The 27,939-nt window shown below is 44.8% G+C and overlaps 1 protein-coding gene across 3 annotated transcripts in view; it reads right to left on the reverse strand.

The window, feature by feature from the left end:
- PDXK (pyridoxal kinase) overlaps positions 1-22,939 on the reverse strand; it is a 70,027-nt gene extending 47,088 nt beyond the window's left edge. Inside the window, exons 1-3 of one of the 3 annotated variants that reach the window (XM_032972786.2) lie at positions 22,535-22,939; positions 15,634-15,688; positions 15,181-15,213 (exon numbers count right to left, since the gene is read on the reverse strand). In XM_032972786.2, coding sequence (XP_032828677.2) covers positions 15,181-15,213; positions 15,634-15,688; positions 22,535-22,909 — 463 coding nt within the window. In that variant the 5' untranslated portion in view covers positions 22,910-22,939. Of the gene's footprint in view, positions 1-15,180; positions 15,217-15,633; positions 15,689-22,534 lie in introns of all 3 variants that reach the window. The other 2 variants (XM_032972785.2, XM_032972787.2) reach the window with 2 other exon arrangements.
- Positions 22,940-27,939: the final 5,000 nt, after the last annotated feature.

The following is a 27,939-nucleotide window of genomic DNA, read 5'->3' on the forward strand; positions in this document are numbered from 1 at the left end:
CCCAACTGGTCTAGGAAATGCTCACAGAAAGGTTCAAATGTCATACGTGCTGACCAGGTGTCACAGTCACCAGAATTGCTAAGGAGTGTTAGAACCACTCTGCCACCACTGCCCACATATGCACTTCAGATAACGTAATTGGTGATTTTAATTGTTCATTTTTAATATCAAGATGATACAACAAAAACAGAATGACAGAAATATGATATTGATGAAGATATTATATGATTGAGTAAAAAGTATCATTGAGCAACATGTTGACCATCCAGTGCATTAAGTAGTTACTCTAAAATTAGGGAATAAATGAGGTAAACATTAATGGCAAATTGACATTCATTTAAGGTGCAAAGTATACAGCAGACATCCCTGGCTATATATGAAACATTTTCTTCACGTACATTTCTGAAAATTGTCCTTATCTATCCGACTGATCGTTGAGGAATTAAAAATGTGGTGCCAATATTTGCTGTGTACACATAATTGTCACTTTTAAGGCCTCCTGCCCAATGCTGCTATCGTCACCCCATAGACCAAGTGCAAGGCTGGGCAGTGGGAGGGGGGCATGAGCCGTGACATCACGGCAGCGTCATAGCGACAGCGGTTCTAATTCAACGCAATTACAAACATAATTGTATTGCCACTTGCACAACCCCACACAGTATACTGTATAGATTGTTTTGGCTTTAAAACAAATGGTGAATTTATTCTACGAAACAAATCCCATTATTTCACACCAATCTACGCTAAACGATAAGATAAATATACCTCACAGACACAGCAGAGCGCTCGTATTGCCAGCGTATAAATAATTATTAAAACGCAGATAATTGTCATATGAACATTTGTGAGGTAGTCTCAGCTCATATATATTAAAATAAAAGACAACCCTTTCCATTCTATGCATGCGGATTCGAATTATATAACATTGCAGCCAAAGACGTTACACACATTTGTATGTGACGTTCCCTGCTTATTTGTGAACAGCTCATGAATTTTAAAACGCTACACGAACCCCGACAGAGCAAACGCATCACTCACGCACCACGGCTACTAAAAGGGCTTCAATTCAATACCCAGACCCCAATTATAGAGCCGCGCGCCCCACAATAAGACCAACGGCATATCTACATTCTCAATCGGTTAAGAAATTGTCTGAATTAGGACATGTCCTTCATGAAAAGAGACCCGTCAATAAGGCCAATCGTATAAATATTGTGTTTCTTGTACACTATGCTCAACGTGGGATAAATTCATACCTAAGCAGTGCCATGGATTTACAAAGCCTAACTCAAGAGCAGAAAAATATTCACCACTGATAACCTTTCCTCTAAAACAACCATCATGAGCCATCATCTTCTAATGATTACAGCGATCCACTCCGCTGCTCCTGACGCGGTTATCTGGCTTGACCACCTGAATGTGAAATTGTAGGTGTTGCTCGGCATCTACAGCAGCTGTAGAACAGAAAATAATCTAATGGAGAAAATAATGGTATGCATCCATTAAAAATGTATACATTTTAATATGTAACATGTTTTAGCGGTATGGTTGGCTACAGGACTTATCGCCATTGTTAATAATGAATGTACTTTAAAATCCTTTTATTAATCCGCTGCTTCATGAAGGTCTCTCACAGTGTTGAGATGGTGATGGAGGATGTTTGGGCATCTTTCACCACGCTGGTCAGTGCGGTGGGGGCATGCCCAGGATCAGCCGTGGTCAGGAATCAAACTCAGGTGGACCGGGATCCCATTATAATACACTTACAACTGCGCCACCACTCCAGAGTATAAGAAATTATATTTCATATGGCATATTATACATTAATGGGGTTGTATACAATAATTTAGACACTACTTATTATTATATCCTTAAATATATTTGTATTATTTTATTGTTTCCCTTCTACGTGACTTTACCGAAAGAACCAAGAATAAACAAATTTAAATAAATTTAAATACAAATAAAATTTAACATCACTTTACCTTGCTGAGAGGAGTTGATAGCCTACAAATTAATTCGCAAAAAAATCACGTTCAAATGACAAAAAACACGTGCAAATTCACAGAGTTATAGCAAGTGTTGTGCACCGAACGAGATCTACTGTACAGGCTGACTTGAGGATCGGCGCTTTATTTCAGTCGTGAACGGGGTCTACGCGGGTACGCGGTGACTCATCCCGACCCATACATTTTCTAGCAAGCTCGTCGTATCCCAAGCAAGACGTCGTATCCCAAGACATTTTTTTCTCGTCAAAACACGACGTATACCAAATTCGATGTATTCCAAAGCAGTCGTATACTGAGGTATGACTGTACTTGTATACTTGTGTAGTGACATAGAATCGGTCACGTAGCAGCATAGCCCTGGCTGCTGGCAGGGAAGGGGATCTGCAGCTTACAGCAGCCCTGACTGACAGCAGGCCAAGTGAAAGACCAGAGAGGGATGTAGGGGAAAGGTTACAGAAGGGGCACATCGAGAACCCGCTAGTAGGTTCCAGAAGGGGGCGTGGCCGGGGGCGGAGCCAGGCCACGCCGACAGTATAAGAGGGGCCCCGGGAGGGGACCTCGGGGCTGTCGTGTGGAGTGGGATCCCCGTCGTTGCTGCTGCCGGAGTCTTCACCGTCGTCTTCATCTTCACCATCTCGGCGGCGCCAGTCAGGCAGTCTACCAGCTGCCCTGACTGGGAACCGTAGTTACTAAAGTTTGAACTGTTAAGCCATGTTAATAAACAGAGTGCCTCCTACTCTTAGTGTCTCTGAGTCAGTCACTACACTTGTATGCAATCAAGGATGGAGAGGTCCATGCTTGGAATTACACTGAGAATGGAGAACAGATGGATCGTTAAGCGATCACAAATCACAGATATCCTCATAAATGTTAAAAACGTAAGTGGACTTGGGGCAGAACACATCATCGCTAGCAAGGATGAGACTGGCGATGGAATTGCAGCCAAAAGAGTGAGATTAACTATGTACTGTACTTATTTCGCACCCTACGTAGCCAAACGTGCTCAGCGGAGGTGCGGGGGAAAGGAGAACAATCTAAACACAAAAAGCTGCTCTAAAGAAATTCGTTTTCAATCTAAAATTAAAAGTTCAAAGCTGAAGTGACTTCCTAATATCAGAAGGAAGAGTGTTCCAGATGGACGGAGGAGCGCATCTGAAAGCACGCGATGCAGTGATCCGTCTTTATTCGATGGTTAGCCAAAAGCCTCTGCAAGAATGACCTGTGGATATCAAGCACTGCAAGTGCATTAATAAGTAGCGTAGTGTGCACATGCGTTGTTTTCTTATCATGTCCACTTTCCAATTACTGCCATCTGATTGCAAGAGCAGCGCTCCTTTGGCGTTAAGCTAACTCCAGCTGTGACAAAACTGTCTAACCAACCACCTAGAGCGGGCACTGTGAACCCACACACTGAAACGCCATGCCTTCTGATACTCGTCAGCAGAGGAATCTCGGGTAAAGAGCACGGGCTAATTCCTAGACATGCTGGCCTAGACGAATAGTTTACGACTTTATATTCGAACGCTCACACAGCACTGCGATGGTAAACGCGTGTCGCGTACGCGCATGCAATACGTTACTTGATTCGTGTAACTTGTAACTGGGTGAAGTCACTCCCTGGAAGGCACTAGGAACACTACATTGACCACTATGTTTAAAAAAAAAACTAGGAAGATCATTCATATGCACAGATTACGTAACAGGCAGCACAGTGCCGAGATGTTAACTACCTTGCCTGGTATGCAGGAGGTCGTCAGTTAGATCCCGACCCTGATGCCTATATTTTTGCAGTTTGCATGTTCTCCCCGTGGTCACGTGGATTTTTCTTTGGGTCCTCCGGTTGTTCCCTCCACATGTATTTGACAACTATACATTTCCTCATAAGCCACTTAGTTGAGTTACTATTTGTGGCCAGGTCGCTTCTAAAAAAGAGCTATATAGTTTAGTGGGCCTTACCTGCTAAAATAAAAAGTTTAGTTAGTTTACCACGAATATACCAGATGTGTAAATGATTGCAACTCACTGCATCTCTGAGTGCAGGTTCGAAGTCGGCTTAATCACTCACCGACCTCGCCCATTAAACATTTGCGCAGAGGATACAAAACTAATTCTGTGGAGAAAAATCCATAAATTCCAATCCACCGAGTAATTCTAATCCATCACAATTCTAATCCATCACACGGCTGATGAGTGTGCAAATATGCATCGGCAAAAGTAATCAGCACAGTAAAACAAACCACTTTAAACGCTAGCCTGCACAAACACACACATCTTGTTCAGTTAAGCAGAACCAATAGTCATAAACACAAGCGAGAACAATAATTCATACGCACATTAATAACGCACACACACAACGACAAATGTATCACCCAGCGCAGCGTACTGGACTGCTGAGGAAATTTATGCTGGCAAGGAGCTGGCAAGACGGGCACAGAATTCTCGTGAATGCCAGGTGCGGTCCAGTACCACATGGTTGCGTTTAGCTCACGTGTGTTCGCGACTACCACACTGCACCAGGTACTAATTTTAGGCTGAGCTGACCTAGTGGAGGCCCGAGCCAAGCTCACAATAATCCAAACCGATCGATAGATGATGTGGAAAAGCAGGGCTAAACAACGGTCAGCCAGCATAGACTGGTGTTGCTCATCACTGCACTGGGGTAATTTCAGATTTGCGCAAACAGTAGATGCTGCGGTTTCAGATAAGCGCCACGGTGGAAAGATGTCAACTACCTCGCCTGGTGTACAGAAGGTCGTGGGTTCCATCCCGACCCTGACGCCTGCTGTATATTTGGAGTTTGCATGTTTTTCCCGTGGCCGCCTGGATTTACTCCGGGTCCTCCGGTTTTTACCTCCACATTAAGAATCAACATGCGTTTTAGAGTATTTGGCTGCTATACATTTCCACGTGATAATCCACTACGTTGAGCTATCATTTATGGCCAGGTCGCTTCTGAAAAAAGAGTTATATACGTCAGTGGGCCTTACCGAGTAAAATATAAATTGTTTATAGTAAGCGTAGGAGTTTTCACTTAAGGGTGTCCATAGCGGAGTTGGAGTGATCAGATCCGTCACTGTGCAGGTGCTCCGTGGATTGTTGCATCGCGAAACTAAGGTATGGCGACAGCTTGTGGAGGCCTTCATCCAGCAGTGCCTTGGTCTTGGCTGGGATGATGATGATGATGAATAACTGTGGCTTTCATCAATCTACTGCTGCACCAAGGCCTCCCGACACCATGGCAGGGACTGTTTGGCCATACCTCACCACGCTGGTCAAGGTGGGTTGACAAGAGGAGGGGGGGGGGTGTGCACGCGCGCCCCCAGGCAACGGTTCAGATATGAATCGCCACTGATGTTAGCCGTGAATTGAAATCGAAATCGACCGGGTCACCGGGTTCTCAATGCAGTGCGCAATCCACTACCCCACAGCTCCCCAAAGTCTAAATGGGACGTTTATAACCAGCGCAGTAAACGGATAGCACACGTTAAAAATGTTTATAACCAGCCAGTACACGGATAGCACACGTTAAAAATATGTTTATAACCAGCCAGTACACGGATAGCACACGTTAAAAATATGTTTATAACCAGCCAGTACACGGATGGCACACGTTAAAAATATGTTTATAACCAGCCAGTACACGGATAGCACACGTTAAAAATGTTTATAACCAGCCAGTACACGGATAGCACACGTTAAAAATATGTTTATAACCAGCCAGTACACGGATGGCACACGTTAAAAATATGTTTATAACCAGCCAGTACACGGATAGCACACGTTAAAAATATGTTTATAACCAGCCAGTACACGGATAGCACACGTTAAAAATATGTTTATAACCAGCCAGTACACGGATGGCACACGTTAAAAATATGTTTATAACCAGCCAGTACACGGATAGCACACGTTAAAAATATGTTTATAACCAGCCAGTACACGGATAGCACACGTTAAAAATATGGGTACAAGGGCTGCAGAAATGCGCATAGCACATCAGATATATAACACCCCAGTGACTTAACCAAAAAAATAGCAAATGGAAGTAATATTTATTTGGTCTGGTCTTGCTTCTTTTTGCACTTCCTTAGGAGACTAATTACCAATCCCCCTTGTGGACAGACTGTCCTGTTGGTAGCGTAAAATAAATAAATAAAGATGCAGCTCCGCAATTGTTTGCTTACGCCACTGCTTGCAGAAAGCCCTCCACTCGAGGGAGCTCAAGAAAGACCCCCCCCAGAGTATTTGGCCTATGTCTGACTATGTTGGCCAGATGTCTTGGGAGAGGTTGAAGTACCCACAATTCACCACACCACACCTGACGAACTGCGGTTTACCCATTTACACAGCTGGAAGGACAGAGGCGGGGGGGAGTTAACAAACGTGTTTTTCAGCTGCAACATTAGGAGATCACGCGGTGTTGATTTACGGACAGCGTCATGTGTGGCTCATCTCCATATCCCCGAATCTGAGCCAGTTTTAAAATGGACTTGCTATGTATCATCAGTGTGATCAGTGTGGCCCATTCGTCATGGAACGGACTCATAAGGGTGCGTAATAGCAAATGTTCAGACTTAACTTAATTCTATTGTGTTGGACAAGACCAGTCTATTTTCAAGGACAATGACCGCTGGTGACGTTCCACAACTTAGTACATATTCTATTGGCTCCAGGAGCGTAATGTGTGGAATTGACCCCCGACTGAGATGTAGACTCTAAATCCTCGTGATTGAGTTTTGGTGCTGGACCGGTTGGATTATTTGGATGAAGTTGCTGCCCAGCCAATAATTGCACAGATCCAAATTTCACCGTAACCAGTCTGCCACCAGAGGAACTGTGTAAGGGTTTGTTCATTTCGTTTTGTTCGTATTACGAGTCTACTGCAAGCAACAAAAATCCATGATCGCTCTCAGAAGTGTTTTCGGATGTAGCGCGTGTTGTTCGACAAACAAGTCCAACGTTTTGCTCAATTTGCTGGGAATCGAATTCAGTTCCTGAAGCTCCCAAGCACGTGGATCGAAACATCGGAGGTCGTGCCGTACGACGCGCAGCAATGGCCCGAAAATGAATCAGAAATCTCTAAAGCACAACTGCAAAAGTTGTAGCAAAAAATTATCTTATCGGTTAACCAACCAGCACTGACCAACGTTGAGTATGTTCAACAAAATCCTCTTGACTCTGACACAGCATGAATATGGGCCTTGATACAACAGTGGACTGACAAAGGGCTGTAAAGTTTTTTTTTTAACTTGTATGGAATGGGTCATCATGTGACCAATCCAGTTGAAATGCACCATGTGGTTTGGACAATAAAATTTAAATTGGACTTGATTATCGATTACATTACTTTTTAAATCAATAATCGATTGGGTAAATGATTATCGAAAAATCGATAACCTATTAACAACCCGAGTGAAGTATACAATGTTTGGGAGATCACTTAAAAGAAATGTAGCCCCTGCCAATTTTAGGTTAATACGTTAATGATCAAAATAGGAAAAAATATTCAGTTACAAAGCAAACGTTGTTGACAGGCCTGATATGTAGGTAAAAGGGCATGTCTCCCAGTCATGGAACTGGGAGTTACAATCCCAGTCAGGGCCAATGCAGCCCCTCATCCATACATCCATCATCATTCATAGCAGCCATCATCTGTGCACTGCTGGATGAAGGCCTCCTCAAGCTGTCGCCATCCATCACATTCCTGTGATGCAACGGATCCTTTCAGCTCCTGCATATGGGCTGAATTCATCACTCCATCTCCACAGTCGTCTTGCTTCCAGGCTGCCATTCCATCGTTTTCCTCGACCATAAGTCATCATCCCTTATGCCCAAGCACACTTATTTTTCTCTGCAGTCAACAATTTCAATATGAGCTATATCATATGCCCAGGGTGGATAAAATTAGCATTGCCTTTTAAGAATTCTCCACTTGGTAGGAAGCCAGCAGCAGTTATTCTGAGACCACACACATTCATGGTAAGTCACATAGGAATGTGGAACCAACTGCTCACGAAGATACATACACCCAGATAAGACATTATTGGACCTTAAACCATTTTGGTTAATTTGTATTTAATTGCAAACAAATAGAACATCCAGTCCCTGACTGACAATAACTTTAACTCAACAGCCCATAAAAAAATCACGATATACCCTTTTACAATGTATTGGCCGAGGCAATACTACCCAAATAACCTGTTGCACTCTTTAATCCCATAATTTGACTCAGGCATTATGGAACATATTTAATTGATGATGGACTGGTTGGGGTAGCGTTATGAAGCAGTGAGTCACGAGCATGCATGTTTGGCCAGGCGTGATGAAGCCATGGGAGCGGTAGCGTGGTGAACACAATGGTGCGTCGGTGCTACTGGCGGCGCCGGGCAGTGGCTTGGTCCAGCTTGCTGTGTGAGAAGCAGGTGCTGTATGCGACGGTGCAGGCACAGCTGAGGCACGGCATAGCCATCGCTGTCATCGTGAAGGTGGGACCGTGTGTGTGAGTGCATGTGTGTGTGGGGCGTCCGGCAAAACAACCCCCTACCTCCTCGAGGTGCGGGCAGCAACACTGTGGTGGGCAGTGCTGTGGGGGGAGGGCCAATTTTTTTAGCCTTTCCCCTCATGGCGTTTGTAACCGCCACAGCGGCCAAATGGGGGCTCTGGACGGGTGTGAGGGGCCAGTAACCCCTCCACCTTCAATTAATTACCACAAAACCATTACGAAAAAACTTAATTAATAAGCTTGTGCCGGAGGCCCCGGGGGGACATGCGTCCATGATGTCTCCTGGCCAACCCCATTTGGCGGAGCCAGGAAACTGAATCTTTACCCTCGGGACTCCTCCAGAAACAACAAAAAACCACGACGTGTGGCCACATGGAATGTTCGAATGCTCACTGTGGAGGAGAGGCTGCCACTGCTCTGTCGGGAGCTGGACCGGTACCGCCTGGATCTCTGTGGTATTCAGAAGGTCCGATGGACCGGCTCTGGTTCCTGCCATCATGAGGGGTGGACAGTCCTTTTCTTGGGGCAGGAGACTGCCAAACAACAGGGAGTGGCTCTTCTTATGAATAAAATAATGAAGGGGGCGTGGGAGCGTGGCGGTGAGGTGTGCGAAGCTGTAAGCCCCAGGCTACTTTGGGCTCGCTTTCCCATCAATCAGAGGCAAGAAGTGGTGGTCGTGGTTACTTATGCCCCCACTGAAGACGAACATCCGTGGAGGGATGCAGGCAATGCCGATGAGTCCAATGCCTTCTATGACCTCCTGTCACAGGTGCTAGCTAAAGTGGGCCCTCGGGATAGAGTCATCCTTGTTGGGTGACTTCAATGCCCGAGTTGGTCATGATGCTGGCACCTGGTCTGGAGTGATTGGAAGACATGGGCCAGATCAGCTCAATAACAACGGCAGGAGGCTGCTAGATTGTTGTGCAGTTTATGGGCTTGTAATTACCAACACGCTGTTCCGGCAATGGCGCATCCACACATCATTGATGCATGCCGGGTCCAAGCAAGAACATCTGCTGAACTACATAGTGACGGAACAGCGGATGCGGGCGATGTCCTTGACACCAGGACCTACCGTGGAGCTGATCTGCCCACTGACCATCGACTTGTCATCTGTAAGATGTGCCTGCCATTCTTCCACCCCGGTGGTGGGTGTACACCCAGGACCCCATTCAAACCCTTAGTGGCATGGTCTCAGCTAGCTGATGAAAGTTGCAAGCGAAAATGTAATCACTTGCAGTTGGAGTTGGCATAGTCCCCCACTCCTCCTGATGTCGAGGGGAAATGGGCGAGGTTCAGGACTGTGGCTCATGCAGCTGCAATGGCTGCTTTGGGTACACGGTCCAGACCTCCCCAGAGACCCTGGCTGACAGAGGAAGTGTTCAAGCTGTCTGAGAAAAAGCGACAGGCTCACTCTCATCGGCTACAGCATCCCACGTCAGAGAATGAGGAGGCTTACCGCAGCCTTTGCTCGGAGGTTCGGAGAGCCGTGAGGCGCTGCAAGGATGGGTGGTGGTTATGGGTTGCTGAGGAGATGGAGTCTGCCTCAATGGCTCTTTAATTCCATCAAAAAAGTAACCTGCCGCACCACACCTATTACCATCATTAGGGGAAAGAATGGTGATCCAATCTCTGACCCCCAGGAATAGGTTTGCAGATTTGCTGAGCATTTCTGTGAGGTCCTGGGGGAGGGGAAATCCCTCAGCCTGGAAAATGTGGGACAAAGTGGGGATGACCCTGCTGAGGCTGTGGTGCCTTAAATATTGGAAGAAGAAATCACCCCCTGTGAGTGGCTGGCTGAGGTGCCATCTGTTGAGGAAGTACTGAAGGCGATCCAGAGCCTGAAACCAGGAAAGGCACCGGGCAGAGATGATCTCCCAAGCAAATGCTGAGGGTGGCATTTGTGCACAGACTGCCCTACATTACATCATAACAACAGTCTGGACCACTGGACAGGTTCCGCAAGATTGGAAGGATGCCCTGGTAGTCCCCCTCTTGAAGAAGGGGGACCGCATAGACTAACAACTACAGGGGCATCTCACTCCTCAGTGTGCCGGGAAGGGTCCTGGCAATGATAATTCAACATCGCCTTGCTAGGCACGCTGAGGAGAGGCTTGCGGAGCCACAATGCGGTTTCAGGAAAGGGCGGTCCTGCACAGATGCCATATTTTCTGTCCGTCTGCTACAGCAGAGGTGTAGGGAATTCCAACAAGACCTACTAATCTGCTTTATTGACCTGGTCAAGGCCTATGATACCATCAGTAGGCCTGGGCTCTGGGTTGTTCTTCGTGCTTTTGGAGTCCCTGATTCTCTGCTCACGATCATCAACGACCTTCATGATGGTGAGCAGGCCCGGGTAAAACTACGTGTCCAGGAGTTGGAGCCATTCCCTGTGCGACAGGGATGTCCTCTAGCTCCCACATTATTTAAGATCTATTTCGGCCACGTAGTTCGTGAAGCCTTCAATAGCTGTACCAGAGGAATTTCCATCTGGTACAGATACAATGGGAGGCTGATCGATGCCCGGGTGCGGTCAAGGGATAGCCCCCTATTGCTCAACCATGTTATGTATGACGATTATCTGGTAATTGAGTTGGAGGCGCTGCTGCTGAACATGGAGCTTGCCACTAAAAGGTGGGGACTTACCATCAGCCCCACCAAAACTAAGCACCTGCCTGGGTATTTTGTACCATCGGACACTCCACCCCCACAATTCCCAATTGGTGATAGGGCAGTTGTGGAGAGAGTGGAGAGTTTCCCATACCTGGGCAGTGTGCTCATGACCGGCTCCGGTTTAACAGCAGAGGTCTCGCTCCGAATCAGTCGAGCGGCATTATATTTTCAATGGTTGCGTAACGCTGTGTGGAAGCTACCTGGTATGTCGCTCCGCACGAAGCTTCAGGTCTTCTCGGCCACAGTCATTCCCTCCCTTCTCTAAGCTTGCGAAACGTGGACCCCCCTAATGGAACATCTTTGCCGGTTAGAAACATTTAGGCTGGCCTGCCTACGATCCATCCTGGGTTTAACCAGGCTGGATTGTGTGAGGAGCTCACAAATCCTTGAAAGATATGGACAAAGTCCCATCGGTGAGCTCCTCCAGCAGGCAAGGCTGCGTTGGCTGGGTCATGTAGCCCGCATGCCCAGCCACCACATGCCTAAACTGCTTTTGTTCGGCCGGATCGAGGGGGCTAAACGGGCACGGCACGGGCTAGAGAAGAGATTGAGTGATGTGGTACAGGAGGATGTGGAGCTGAGTGGACTTGCCGATGACTGGTACCAGCGATGTCAAGATCGGCCTGTGGAGGAGGCTCATGAAGGACGCTACTGGGCAGTTCGAGGCAGTCGCCCTCCAACAACAACGGAGGGCTGAGGAGCGACGCTCACAACAACGAGTGGAGTGCCGGGTGGCTAAAGCACAGACAGTTGGCACAGTAGGGGGCACAGGTGGTACATCAGCCAGTCATCTCAGTCAGTCGACCCGTGGCACCTGATGTAGCCAATGACCTCCTGCCAGCGGGCGTTCGACACTTCACGTGGCCTCAAGGTGCACAAAGCCTGGCACAAGCGTCGTGGTGACGCCACCGCCACTTTGTGGCGAATGGCGGTTATTGTTATTGTTCGCGTAGTGTACCGGTTAGCGTGCTGCGGCTAAGAACCCGGCGACCCGAGTTTGATTCCCACTCACGGGCCAAAACACCAGTGACGATTATCTGAACCAGTCCTGGGTCGAATCAGCCTCAAACGAGTACCTGGTACGGTGTGTAAACATCACCACTGAGGAGACAAAGGCGGCCAGGTGTGGTGCTGGCCACCCACTCCCTCGTGTGCTGTGCCGGCCTTCATAGGTGCTCACTAACAGCACTTGTCCCAAACATTCTGTTAAGGCTATATGGGAGATATCTTTCTTTGATCAAGCCATTGGGGGGGCGAGGTGGGAGGGGCTAGCAATCCCGAGCGCTCAAATCGATATTCACACACACATGACGACACACTGCACGCTCTGCCCGTTGTCAAGGCAAGGTGAAGAGGTCATCACAGCTGATGTAGCCAATGTTACCACAAAACATGGGAAACTGGGGGAAGAAATCAGTAACAGTGAGCGGCTTCTATCAAAGTGAAAAGCACTGGAGTGGAATAGTGCGTGGCCGCACCCGTTTAGCGAGAGATGGTGGCCACTAGGGAAGGCCTTCATCCAGCAGTGGATTGACCAAGGCTGAAGGTGATGACAAAACGTACTGAGTCAACACTAACATAGGCTGTGGAAACGTTAACTTTAAGGTGGAGGAAGGACAATAAAAGACAAGCCGTTGAAAGGAGAAGTTGATGAAATAGAGTGAGGAAGAGGACACAGAGGCATAGTAGAAGGTGAATCTATGCAAAGGAACTATGGTCACATTAAGAAGAGGTAAAAACACTAAAATCTATTATTATTATTTTACGATGTAAGGCCCACTGAGCTAAATAGCTCTTTTCCAGAAGTGACCTGCCTGGCCACAAATTATAGCTCAACGAAGTGGCTTATAACGTGTAAATGTAAAGCAGCCAAATACCCTAAAGGCATGTTTCTAAATGTGGAGGGAAAAAGTGGAGCATCCAGAGAAAAATCCATGCAACCACAGATGGGGAGAACATGCGAGCTCCAAATATACAGGCGTCAGGGTGGAGATCACACCCACGACCTCCTGTATACCAGGCGAGGTAGATAACATCTCGTCACCACGGCGCCCAGATTGCCAAGGCAAGCTATTTTGAGATGGGAATAAAGAACCAGGTAAAACCGTAACTGCTTCATGGTTGTGTCTATCATAACTATCACATCTGCCCGGGTACTAGTCTATTTTTCCGAGTTAATTCCCCCCCCCCCTGCATCCCCAGCTCTCTCGGCCTCCCACTTCCAGCCCCACCCACTTCCCCCCCCCCCAGCCTCACGTCCCCTCTACGAGCGCTCACGAAGCTCTCCCATCCCCCTACCGCCCCCTTTCTCTCTCCCCCCTTGCCCCTCCCCCTTCTTAACTATATATCCTCTTGCCACAGCAGTTCTCTCCCCTGCTTCAGCAAAAAAAATATTGCTGTGGTTTTCCCACCTGATGATGATTGCTTGTGCTGCAATTGAAACGTCGTGATTTGTTTTAATTTAATTTATTTCTAACTACGTGACTTTGCCGAAAGAACCAAAGAGTATAGAATAAAGCAGACCAACAGGGCCAAGAAAGGAGCGGGACAGATGGCGTTATGGAGGCCTTAAAAAAGAGAAACCAGGACAGGGCAGTGTTGAAGAAAGAGGTGACAGGTAAAAAGGGAGACAGGGAGAGATGTCATCTACCAACTGACCCACGAATTTCCTGGACGTGGAGACCAACGATGGGAAATGATGACAATGATGACTGTAATGGCGATGATTATGAGAATGATGAGTGGCTAAAATAAGTACAAGCTCATGAGGCTGTATCACTTGGCAGTGATTATTATAAGACACGTCTGACATCAGTGCCATAGGAATGTGGAATTTACACCCATGGCTTAGGAGCACCACCAGAGTTGAGAATGGGCAGGGAAGGTATATTCTGGTAACGTGTGTAATGTGTAAAGTGCCTGGTACGTATGGTAATGAGAGAAGTTAATAAACATTTGATTAAATTCCAATAAATGTTTCATTCATGCCAAAAAATCCAAGATAACAGAAAACTCTTAAAATCACATTTTAAACACATACTGTATAATAATCAAACACTCAACCAAATATCACCAGACAGGACCTTAGACTCCCTTGGTTATTGTTTTACTTCATGTACATACCAACTTCTTACTGATAGTGAAAGGTATGCAACTCTACCAAGGTAGCTCCATCCCACTCAAAGAAGTTCATCCAGTACAGGTGTAGTGACATAGAATCGGTCACTTAGCAGCATAGTGCTGGCTGCTGGTAGGGAAGGGGATCTGCAGCTTGTAGCAGCCCTGACTGACAGCAGGCCACGTGATAGACCCGAGAGGGATCTAGGGAAAAGGTTATGTCGAGTGCCCGCTCGTAGGTTCCAGAAGGGGGCGTGGCTGGGACGGAGCCAGGCCACACCCCCCAGTATAAGAAGGGCCCCGGGAGGGGACCTCGGGGCTGTCGTTTGGAGTGGGATCCTCGTTGTTGCTGCTGAAGATCGCCACCATCATCGCTGTCGTCTCACCGCCTTCGTCGCTGTCGTCGTCACTTGAGACATTGCGCTGCTTGACGGTAGTTGGCTGTCTTAGTTCAGCGCCGTCAGTGTCAGACGGATAGCGTTGTGTGTAGGCTAGCAACCAGTGTACAGTTTCGTATAAGTGAGTGGCAGCAGAGTGTGTAACAGTGTAGGGTGTGTATTGTACAAAGTGTGCTCGGTGTTTAATTAACGAACTGCCTCCAAGAACTTATGCCTTATTATCTCTCTAATAAGGCCAAATCCCTCCTTTACACACAATTTGTAGGATGAATGCTTCCACTGTGGTTGCTGAGCATGGCTACAGGAGAGGTGTGAACAGCGCAGTGTTGTGCATCTGGAATTATGACATTCAAACAAATTAATCTCCTGGACGAGATGGAGCCACTTTGGCAGACAGAGGATTAGTGTTCACCGATTAGTAAATTGGAAAATGCGGCAAATTTAGTTTTGTTAGACAATTTAGTTTTGTTAACAGTCTTACCTACGGTGCCATCTTTTATGCAGTCATGGATTCCTGCTAGACATTGAATGAGAGAACGAGCTAACTTAAAATGAATGTTAACACTCCAAATAAAAAAAAAGCATAAAAGGCAACAAAAATAAAACACAAGTAGCACAGGCTGAACCCATTGACTCTGTATCAACCATGTAAACATACGACACTATCCATATCACAATTCGCACAACAGCTTTGGGGAGTTCAATTTGGAGCATTCCAATGCATATGGGGGGGGGGACTTCTATTTGTCAATAACCTTTCCTTAAATGCGACATTTCAGGCAATAGTCCTTCTTAATAGCAGACAGGCCAGAAAGATAGAGCGATATCGAGGTGACACAGAGTCTATGCCCTGCACAACAATACAAATCAAATGATTGAGAAAACCAAACAAACCATAAAAATGTAATGGAATTGCTTGTGGTTGTGTTCATACCTGTGTGATTTGAAAACTGCACAGAGTTGATTGTGTCCACTTCAAACCCCAACACCTGGGCAAAAAAAGAAAACTGGTTAAAATTCCGACTCATGTCCATAATAACATTAAATTCCTCAGAAAGCAAGTCCGTTTAAGGTGCATGCTGCATTGGGAGGTGGGCCAGAGCAAACATTGGCACCACCTAATGTGGAAAGCTTTAATAATACCAATGTATTAATATGGCCTATGAGTGAATAATTTGATAACCCACTGATTTCCAATGGTTATCACACAATACGCTGTGATTGACCAAAAATAAATTGTAACCGTTAAGTGAAACATCTCAACACACCCAACAACAACCTCATGCAGCAATGGATATAATAGGACACATGAAAGGCAATGGCCATTTTGCATCTACTGCCTAAAACGTCACCATTTATATATTTATTTTCAAGGTAGCATTAATGAGTGTGTTGAGTTTTGTGTTAATCGTGCTTGCACTCCACTGCCAAGTGAAACATCTGGTCTGGGCCCAAGGACCAATGAGTAGAAGAACACTAGAGAACACCCACACTAAAGAGATTATAACACTCAAAATCAAAACAAATGGATATCAGAATCATAACATTTATTTCTACTGGAAGAATCTGATGTGCTATAAAGCTCTTTCACAGATATCCAGTAGGATGGGTCATGTAATGCCCTCCCTCCTATACTCCCATCTCCTCATAGCCCCAAGCCAACAACAACTGCCAATGCCTGGAAGTCTGCCATCCAAATGCTCACCAATCTCATCCCTGCTGAGCTTTAGTGATCCACCAAGAATGGGCTTACCAGCGTGAGTTCTGTCTTAATGCCGAGCCGGTGGTAAAAAAAAGGACCTGCAGCCAAGAATGCTGAAAAATTTGGCAATTACATATTGACAGCTTCTACTTTCCTACAATCTCCTTGAAACTTTTCTGTTCCAAGTGAAAAAAGGTGTATTTGGGCAACCAGCAACCGTGTCCTATAAATGTGTACGAGCGAGTGTTAACCTCACAGGAATTCAAGGTTACTGAGAAGCCCTTCTGTTTGTGTGCTACCAACCAGACAATGGCATTGTGCATTGATGGCTCTGGCAGGGGAACATCTGTCCATACCAGATCCATCTGCTTCCAAACATTAATGAGGCAGGACGATCTTTCCCCAGAAGCAGGGTTTAATATAGAATCAAAATCAACACCAAGCATGATCGATCAACTCCTGAATTAAGGCCATTCCAAGCCGACGTGATCTCTCAGGGTACCGCGATGCAACAATCCACCCGGCACACGTGCCGATCTCATCGCAGCGTCTTCTTGCTGGACGTACTCTCTGACGCACTCCCTTCTGTGCCACTCTGTCACCATACTTGACCTCCGATTAGCACAGCTGGCTACGTATGGTGCGAAAGAAGTTCAACAAACATTAATTCCTTCCAGAGTTTGAATTAACCTTGCACATGTTCTGTAATCCGTGTGTTCCTCTCCTTCTCTTGACGTAGTCTCCAAGTCTGCGCCTCTCCGGACTTCGAAGCAAACTTTCAGTTGTTTTCATTTTTTGTTGATGACCATGTTTCTAAACTATATGGCCTAGCAAGTAATATACACTACTCTGGAATGCCTCTGATATTAGCCAGTTCACTGATTTTAGGTTCGTCAAAAATTACTGTCAAAAGCCAGATGTTTATTTTAGCATTGATGGGAATGCCGAGGCACATGCTGTAAGTGAGCACCTGTTCAGGTCGGCAAGCCAAAACCAAGCTTATTGTTTTTCATCTAACCAATGCTGATGATAAGACCACACTATTTAACCAGTGTCGCTACCTCAGGAAAGGAAAGGTTGGGTTCCGAAATGTATTTTCCACTGGTATAGTTCACGGATCAGAATCGAACCCAGGTTCATTGGTCCCGCAGCACATTGGGCTCACAACCATTTCATCGCCACTCTCCCTTAAAATGCACACAGACACACACGTGCGGGCAATTGATAAAAATCACGAGCACAAATCATAATGGCTACTCTACAAAAATGCTAAAGAGGTCCATGAATCAGATGATAGTCAACACGGCGCCATTAAGAGAAGGTAAATGCACACAGCGTTCACTGCGGGATCCAAACGCGATTGCTTTGCAAGCGAGGCATCTGGCACTCCGTGTGCGCAAGTGGTTTAGACCCCCTCCTTGCCCGCCCCCACCACCGCCCCATCATGACTGGACCCCTGATCCCAACCTTCTCATCTCGCCTGTGCACATGGCTAGGCAATAGGGCCATTTTGCCAGTCAATTATTTTTAAGGCCACCTGGGGAATTGAAACCCAAGGCTAACCCAACTCAGCATCTGCTCCAATCGCAACAGCAGCGTCACATCAGATGGGTTATTTTATTTTTTACAGAGTGTGTATTGAGCTCATTATTATCATAATCATCAGCCATGATTAATCCACTGATGGATGGAGGCTTCCCCAAGCCATCGCAATCTCAGTCCTGGGATGTAACATTCCACCTAGCAACATGAGCTGATTTCATCACTCCATCTCTGCAGTCAGGTGACTTCCCTGTTGGCTGCCGCTCTTGAATTATTCTGAATCCTTGGCCATCAACTCTTGACTGGTGGTCAAGAATAATGAAGGAGGTCACTAATCGCATTTTAAAAATCAGACAAATTAGATTGTTTGATGCAGTAGAATGCAAACAGCTTCATGCATGTGCTTCAAAAAGTTAATTAATTTGTTTACTATTGCTTGTACCTACTTACTTAAGTATTTACATTGAATTATTTACAATTACTTGTTAATTATCTGCATCAGGCCATTAACTACACTCATTAATGTACAACCATTTATGTGCAACTTTTCCAGTTACCCATCAAATCTTTCTTTAAATCTCAAAACCTTTGTGGACTGTAATGTCACGTAAGAATGTCACTGTTTAGAGTTGAGTAAATTATTATTGATTTCCCTTTTAGGATGGCGATCAATTAGGGATTTAATTCACCAATTTTTTTACAGGGTGTAATTGTGTTTGTGAAATATAAAAAAGGGGCAGCTCAATATAATTTACTTTTCCAAAAGTTCAACGAGAACCTCGAATGAGCAGATATTTATGCAGTCACGTAGCAGACAACAAAATATTACATTTCGATGAAAATATTTCGGAGATAATGCGCCCATGCTAAAAGGACAGAAGGTTGTAGGCAATTACGCTGTTACAAGCCACGTGTAATATATAATAAATATGCTTGTTTAGCATACAGAAACATACATTTGACAAAATGACATGACAGACAGGTTATACGACGGATATTTAATCTGTTTCTTAATATCAAATTGTATAATACAGTGACAGTTTTTTTACATTTGTAGTTCAGCTTACAAACACCACTGTACAAGCTACTGGACGAAACTCTTTAACGGGATGCACATATTGCTGCTTGTCATTAAGACTAAAAACACATGTATGGGTTACATCTTCTTAGTTATTTCGGTAAAGTCACGTAGAAGGGAAATAATAAAATAATATAAAATATAATGTTTACATTTTATTATTTTATTATTTCCCTTCTACGTGAAATTACCAAAAGAACCAAGAAGATGAATCCCTACAGTCACGAAAGCTTTAAATGGAAATGTATGGGTTAGTTAATTTAATGAAATTCTTTTTAAAATACTGTCAAATGCAACAGTTTTCACGGGTTAGTTAATTTAATGAAATTCTTTTTAAAATACTGTCAAATGCAACAGTTTTCACAAAGAATATAATACTTTAGGAAATGTAAGAGGCAATGCATCTTCTTTCACGCGTCACATTGTAATAGACAGGGGCATATAACCTCCGAAGTGCCACTGTGATTAATACATCATTATAAAGCGGTCTGCTCTAAGAGAACGTCAATATATATCACGTAAATGGCATCTTCGACATAGCAAGTTGCCATATCGCAAACTTCAACCATTTACAATGTTCAAAACAGCATCACTGCCATTTTTTATAGAGCATTGCCATACAACAAAAAATATAAAACATAAACAGTGGCAGAACTGTGCGTCACGGCAATGAGACACCATTGCCCACTTCGTAAATAACCTGGGTTTTGTGATTTCATTGTAGGCAGGGCTCATTACACAACACCAGGATTTGTGGTCTTGAACTCAGAACCCGTATAATACCGGGGCATACGCTCCACTGATTACAAAATGACAGTCCGTATTTTTTTCAGCATCTAACACACAACCGCAACACAATACACTGCACATCAAAGACGAGGTACCGATGTGCACAGGGTAGGATTAAGGTGGTAGTTAATGGAGGTGGGGAGGAAGATAATACACTGTATGGATGCAGAGAGCCCGGTGAGAGGCATATAAATGAATGTGAAGAGAGTAATCATGATTTACAGCGGATTGTCAATCCAGTGGAGGAAGACCACACTATGCCATATGGTCATGAGGGGTTGTTTGACCATACATCCCCAGACTGGTCAGCTGCAGATTGGTGAAGGGGAGGAGGGTTTAGAACCAGTGCAAATGTCACTCACCACTGATGCTGGCAATGGCCGGGAATCAAACGGAGATTGCACGGTTCATTGTGTAGCGAGTTAACGACTGCGTGCCACCACTCCAACGAGATTAATTCGTATTTTTTACGTGAAAATAATTAAAAAGTGTTTCACCGCTCGAACATAGAGGCAGTGCTCCTCATCTCCATCAGCAGCCATGAGCCAACGGTGTCATGAGACTACGCCGTCGGCAACAGCGGGGACAGGACAGCAAAATCCATTGTTGTACTATACCTTCAAGGTCCCACATCTATGCTAGCCGCCTTCACCATCCACACTGACCAGCATGGTAAGGCTGTTCTAAGCCAAAACCCTGGGCCAATGGTGGAAATTCCTCCCTCATTTCCTATGGTATGAGTGGGCCTTCATCACACCCCAATGACAAGTGTGAATGATCAAAATTACCCCCAGGACCCACATGGCATGGCGAGGCCAGTAGTGGATTGACAAAAGGGACTGTAGATGTATCATACAAGGTTTTGTGTATTTTATTAAATGGATGGGTGCTTGTTTTAACATGCAAAAAACAAATTTATTCCACTTAGCCCGATAAAGACAAGTGCTGTGATTACGCGCCTATTAATGCCAGAACGTCACATGTGAGTTAACTATTACTAAACTACGAGTGAGTGAAGCAGTGGTATGGCCATGAATGCAAATCCCATTAGTAGGGGAACCTACCTAGGTCCTGTGGGCTGCATTGCACAACACCCACAGCCACTTGGAAAAGGCCTGCCAATTATATTACCCGTCACTGCAAGCATATTTGCCACACTAATCGGGCAGTAAAGAGGTATATTTTCGAAACTGTCAACACTGCGTATATAATGTGGGTTAAGCCACTTTTATGACTTAACTATGGGTCTTAATGTGGACAGTTAAAAAAAGTGAAATACCTGTTCAGCCCTGAATGATGAAAAAGTTCCAATATATACCTGGCCGAGCCACGAATATCCTCGTGTGTATGTTCATGATCACACTGAACCATTCCTCATGAGGATTATGGGTCATTGGAATCAAAGCTCTGTGCGCTAAATGCAACACTACAGTAGAACAGACACCGTACAAAGACAAATAGCAAATTCAGACATTCCAGATGAGCAAGCGCCGTTCACGAGCACCTATCAAGGATGGTTAAGGCACACCAGAGAGTCACTTGGACACAGCCCTCTGTCCGTCGGTATGAACGCCTCCAGCAGGTACCGATTTCAGGCTAAGTCAACCTAAAGCGAGTCCAGTACAGGAGGTTCTAACCTCACGCGCCACTGATATCCATGGGCAGACATTTAAACCAAGTCAATGTCAGCATAGCTGTGTACCATGACCCAACAACCGCCGTTCACCACAAAGTGGCGGTGACGTCAACACGGTCCCTGTGCCAGACTAGGTGCACCTTGGACTCAAGGTAGACCGAGCCATAACTCGACACGTACACACGCCAGACATCCAAGATCCAGCATGATGTAACTGAGGGTATAGGTGTCAATGGCAGTGTGGATGTCTCTGTCGCGCCAACCTGTTGTCTGTCACACTATCCACCTAGCATTTCGCACACAGCAGCAAGCACCGGTGATTGGTAGATGATAGAAACCAAACAAATCGCGTATACCACATCTCCCCTATAACCTTGCAGAACGTAGGGGCGAGAGCGATTGGCGAGTGCATGTTAATGGATATCAAGGCAGTCGTGTTTATCGAGTCCAGTATCACTATGTGCGTTAACACACGCGATCATCTAAGGCTGGGTCGATCTAATGGTGGCCAAGGACAAGTTCAGAAGCCATGTGCCGCTGATTGTCTGCAACAGAATCGAACCCAGGTGACCCGAGATCATAACGCACGGTGAGAGCCACCGTGCCACACACGTTAATGCACGTACTCACTCGCACACACACACACGAGCATAGGTACATACACGCACACATCTTACACACGTGCGCCAAACCAACCACATCCACATAGACCACACGGCGACAGTGGAGGAGTGACTGACAGATAAACGCTCCAAGCTCCCCACTGTAAACATTGCCACAACAAACCTCACCATTAACAATCTCTTTTAACGTCTACATCCACTAGCCCCAATACCAACCACTACGATAATTAAACTATCAAACCAGCAGTCATTCACTCCCCACCACCATCACTAAGCAACATAACCATCTCCACCAACATTACCACCATAAAATTCACTACAGCCACAATCACGACCATTCTCACAATTGGCACCATCATGAACCACCTCCAACCAGTTACCACCCCAACATCACCACGACCACCACCAATAAAACCACAACTCACTCCCCCCACCATCACCGCCTCCTCCCAGCCCCATCGTCACCTGCAGCGGGAAGGCTGCCGACTTGTTGCCCACGTATCCGCGCACCACGTGGCTCTGGATGGAGAGCACGCGGCACTCGGGCTCGCACTCCATCTGGGCGTCGCGACTTTCTGCTCCTCGGCGACTCGGTTGGACTCCGGCTCCCAGAACCGGCGTGGCTTCGGTTCCGGCTCCCGGCTCCGGCGTGGCTCTAGCTCCGACTCCGGCTCCCGACTCTAGCGTGGCTCTGGTTCCCGGACCTGGCGTGGATCTGGCCCCAGCTGTGGCTCCCGCCGGTGTGGCGTAGACTCTGCCCGTGACTCCCGGTGTGGCCCTGGCTGAGCCAAAGAGCCGCGCTAAGCTCACCACGTGTGTACGCAGCGCGCGCGCCAGCATCGCTTCTACAGCGGCCCCGCCACCAATCACCGTCAAGGAACGCCGGTGGGCGTGCTCAACCCTGACCAATCGGAGCGCGCTGTAGCGCAATGTAGGCGTGACCGAACGCGCGAGATGACATCATTGAGACGTTGATTCAAGAGGGCTGCCCAATCGGAAGGTGACTCTAACGTGACATCACTTTACTGGCTGTTCTATGACGTCATTCGATTATATACATTAAATTTTTAACAAGGCGACGTCATTAAAATTGAGGGCGTGGTATCCATCGGCCAATCAGCAGTGCCCTTAGGGGTCGTCTTGAGTCTATTTATAGCCTGCATAGAATACAATAGACAGCCCAGCCCCCCTATACAGTGTTGTAGGTGTACAATAACATTTAAATGAAGGTTAATAAAAATAATGCTATGCTGTACAGTATTTTCAAATGCATTTCATTACCAGCTATACAATAACCTATTCATATTGTAATGGAGAATTTAATTGCAAAATATGGTGCATGCTAAAGCAATGTACCAGCATGCACACTCAAGCCTTCACATTTCATTATAAACAATGGCTTATTTAAAATTGCAGTCTTGCCAGATTATCTGGGTTTCAAAGTGAAGGAGTTCCACCCAAACCCCCAGGCAAGCCACACAAATGATAATATCTTGTGCTGTAGGTTTAGGAAATTTGCTGGACCAGTGGCAATGACTGTGATGTTCACCCCACTTGGTTGTAAAAACGATTTCCAAAATCATGAGCAAACACAAGATCCAGGTTCAATTTAACACAGTACATAAAATTCGTGATCTAATCCCATCTGTGAAGGATGTGATCCCTGACATGCAATACCCCGCCGTCTACAAACTAAGCTGTCTGTGGCAGTAGTTACATTGGGGAAACTAAGCGACATGTCTCGGACCGTGTTTGTAAACATAAGGCAGATCTGAAACACAGTAGGGCCAATACATTGGCCGTGGCTGATCATAGTTTCGGTGGGCTCACACGAAATTGATTTCTCTAAGACGAAGGTACTTTGCAAACCCACTATCAACAAAGATTCGTTCATGAAGCCATTCATATATGCAGACATAGACATAATTTCAACCGAGAAGATGGGTACAAACTGAGCAATCACTGGAAGGACATTATCAACCAGTTTAAGTCATGACTGGCTGTAATGTTGCCATTTCAGCACTGTCCGTTGCTCACCAGTTTTTTTAACCCCCCCCCCTCCCAATTACATTAACATAACCATCTCCGCCCCACAAGTGGCAGCCTACCTTTATAATCCCTGACATTAACATATGCTCCTCCGCCCATGCTGTCCCAGGGCCCTTGTGCCCCGCTCACTCCGATCTGACACTCCACGATCATAATCTATCTCATACGCACAGTTTGAAAGCTGTGTTATGTTGGCACATTTGGGTGTTGTTTTTAATTTAGCTCCATTCTCCGAAGGTACTCCAATCTGCTCTGGCTCATTCCTTTATTTCATCATTAGATCCTGGTTTGCCTTCAACAATAGTCCTGAGTATACAAACTCAAAGCACGTGGTCGACCGAGAGATCCTCCTTTTGCCGATCCGCCTTGACGGCCGTGATGTACGATCACGTGACCCCACAACTGACGCGTCGGAGGGAGTTCTTCAATTAGATAGAAGTAGCTTTACAAAGGGTTGCAAACAATCATGTATATTATTCCTTGAGTAAACATACTTAAAACAAGGGTACATATATTTTTAATAGTTTATAACTTGTATGAATTTTGTAGAAAACACATTTCTTTTATAATTTTTACAAAAATCAAACTAAATATACAGTAGAATTCAGGGAGTGTTTTGGATTGTGATCATACGGCATAAACACGAGTTTTTTCTATTTTTTTATCGTAAGAAAAACTAAAATAAGTGACTCATAAAGGTCAGCAGCGATTGGTTTTGATGTCTATGGCACGTACACACTTGCAAATGCGTTGACCTCAATGCATGTGAAGTTATCAAAATGCACTAATAAATATTTTAAAAGATTCCACACTTACCCAAAAATGTTTTACATTTCAAACTATTCTGACTAATGTATAATGTATACATTTAAAGGCCCTATCACCATAAGCATTCTGTATCAGGTCTACAAATGTACTTATTTTAATATGTTATAAACATTAAAATATTAACATTTTTTACGTACCATCGCTAAGGTTATATGTGCATGAGCATGTGATGGAGTGAAATTATAATATGCACACACTGAACAGGATTATCACAGAGCAGTTTTCTTCCAGACCACAGTAGCGAATACACAGAGCCTTATTCACACAACTGCACGTCTAAAAATACAGCCGGCTTTAAGGCACAGAGAGGGCTTCTTTTTTCCTCAGTGCATCAAGCAATGAAGCATATAATTCTCCATGTAACTTTGGAGTGGGAGGATTATTGGATAAGATTGAAGTGGCTCACAAGAAATCCTCAATTTTTATTTACTGTATATTGAAATGAATGTTAAAAGCTAAAGACATACTCTCTTATAAGTTAATATTTTCACCACCATCAAAAAACCAGCCTCACACGTCTGGACGATGATCTTTAGACAACACATCTTATTGAAATCTTGCCCGAATATGGAACTAACTCTTGCACAGCACTGTAACTCAAAAGGTACCTAAAGATGGAAACATTTTTCATCAAATAGGACAACTTAAGGGATTAATTCAATTTGACATTCTACATACCAGGGCTGTAAGAGATAGTTTGTGTTTTAAATAAGAAAATCATTATTAATCCAATAACAGTGATCACCGTTCATTGAAAAATTGGTAACCTTTTGCAGCGCTTTCCATAAACTATTTTTATTTATACATACATACATAAGTAAACGTATATTAATTCCATTTGGTATTCTACATACCACGGCTTTAAGAGATATCGTTCATGTATATAAGAAAATAATTATGAATCCAATGACAGTGATTACCGTTCTTTGAAAAATTGGTAACCTTTTGCAACATTTTCCATCAACTATTTTTGTTCATACATATAAACATAAGTAAAGGAAGACTAGATTACAGCAGTCTTTAACCTGAAATGCCAAGTTGATTTAAGCTCAAGGAACCACATGACTCAGTAGGATTTACTTGAATCACGAAGCTGAGAGGTTAGGGCCCGGTTTGACCTTCAATACGACCTCTATCTCGGACATTGACGTTAGCAGTTTCTCCTTTCCATTAAATGGTCTGTCAATAGAATAAAGGAATGACTTTTTATTTTCTGTAGTCGAATGAGATAAGCACCTCTGGGATTAGCAGTACTGGAGAAGCACCATTGAATGAGATCTGATCGAGGTGTATTGACAGATCGCTATAGAGTTTGGAGCTGACTCATTGGGTTAATTGAAGCTGCCCTCCTCACTCAAGCAATAGATGAACAACCACCACGTTGGTTAGCATATCTTTATGCCAAACAGTATTTGCTGTACAGTACCATGTTCATTTTGTGAATATGAATCCTAAAATGTTTGCTTTCACAAAAAACAAATTAGGTGTTATACCTAATGCATGCCGAGCAAAATAATAATATTCATACAAGCTTAAGAATGGTATAATCTGCATTGTGTACATTCTTTGAAGCAGGGATTTAGAGTACTGTACAGTATTATTACATTATGCCCATGGACTGCATACAGGCAGAAAGGAACATGACTTTCTAAATGTAAAGAAATTACTGGATAAGTTAAATTCCACTTCATGAAAAAAAATTATATTAAGCAGTAAAATTTGTATTTATCTTTTTATAAAAAGGTGTCTATGGCTTATTGTACTGTTTACCCATTCTCGTGGAGAGCCTCTCATCCAGCAGTGGCTTGACAAAGGGCTGTTCGTGTACATACCCATTGTCATTAATTACGATACTTTTATATAAAGCGTAAATGTAACATGATAATTCAAGAGCAATGCTGAGTTAACTGACATTAACCCATCATTATACCAGGTAACCAATTAAAAATGTGTAAAATCAAAACCATTACACAACATTGCATGGAATTAATTATTATATTTTATTAACAGCCCATGTGAACAGTTTGGCTAAACCAGATCAACGTACAATGTGATCCATTCTTATTGCTTTCATTAAAACATTTGTTTTTATTATTATTAACAATGGTTCATTTTAGGTTCATTCAAAAAAAGTGATGGAGTGGTAACCAAGGAATGGTACACGTTCCATAAGCACGTGTACCGAGGAGATGAAGCGATAACATGAGGATGTTTGCAGGTGTTGGGCGGATTATCACATCGCAGGATTGTGAGGGATGGCAACAGCTTGGGAAGGCTTTCACACACAGTCAAGATCCAGTTATACTGGTAGGAACGAAGTTGTAAACTGAGTGTACCAGCCTGCAATAGATTAATGTGTCCGTCCGTCCGTCCCCTTTCAAAAGCCCCATACTACCGTATACCGGGAAACAATTCCTCATTTTAAAATGCAATTGTTGTCATTTTTCGGCCCAGCCCTTAACGATTTTATGATACATTGCTCCAAAATGAGCAGATTTCAGTCAATAAGGATTTCACCATTCCATTCCTCTACAGAGGTTAATTTGTCCGAAGAACCCTCAACGATTTTGAGGGCAAAAAGGTGGGCAGACGCTCTCAATTTGCACAATTTTACGTAACAATGTCATAAAATTGCGCAAAATTCCAATGTTCCTACCAGCCCACCCTGCAGGGACCTGTTATATCAAGAAAGGACACTAATACAAAAAAAGACAACAGGAGAACGTACGACCACACGAAACAACTTACACGCCACCGTCTCTACACTCGCTGTGGTGAGCGGCATGAGGCCACGCTTTGGTAGGAAATACTTGCATTGGCGGTGCAGGCAAACGGACATCGACTCAACGATCATAAACTTCTCATCAAGTTAAACTCGCCACGAGATTCAGCACCTGCACCCAGGCCGCAATGGCCAGCAGCATTCTTATGGAAAAGCCAAACACACCCCAGAAATTCTGACAACCATACATTTCCATAGTCTCACCCTAACG

This window comes from Petromyzon marinus, chromosome 49, assembly GCF_048934315.1.
Source record: "Petromyzon marinus isolate PM22_M1 ecotype Great Lakes invasive population chromosome 49, UKy_Petmar_22M1.pri1.0, whole genome shotgun sequence".
NCBI classification, from domain to species: Eukaryota; Metazoa; Chordata; class Hyperoartia; order Petromyzontiformes; family Petromyzontidae; genus Petromyzon; species Petromyzon marinus.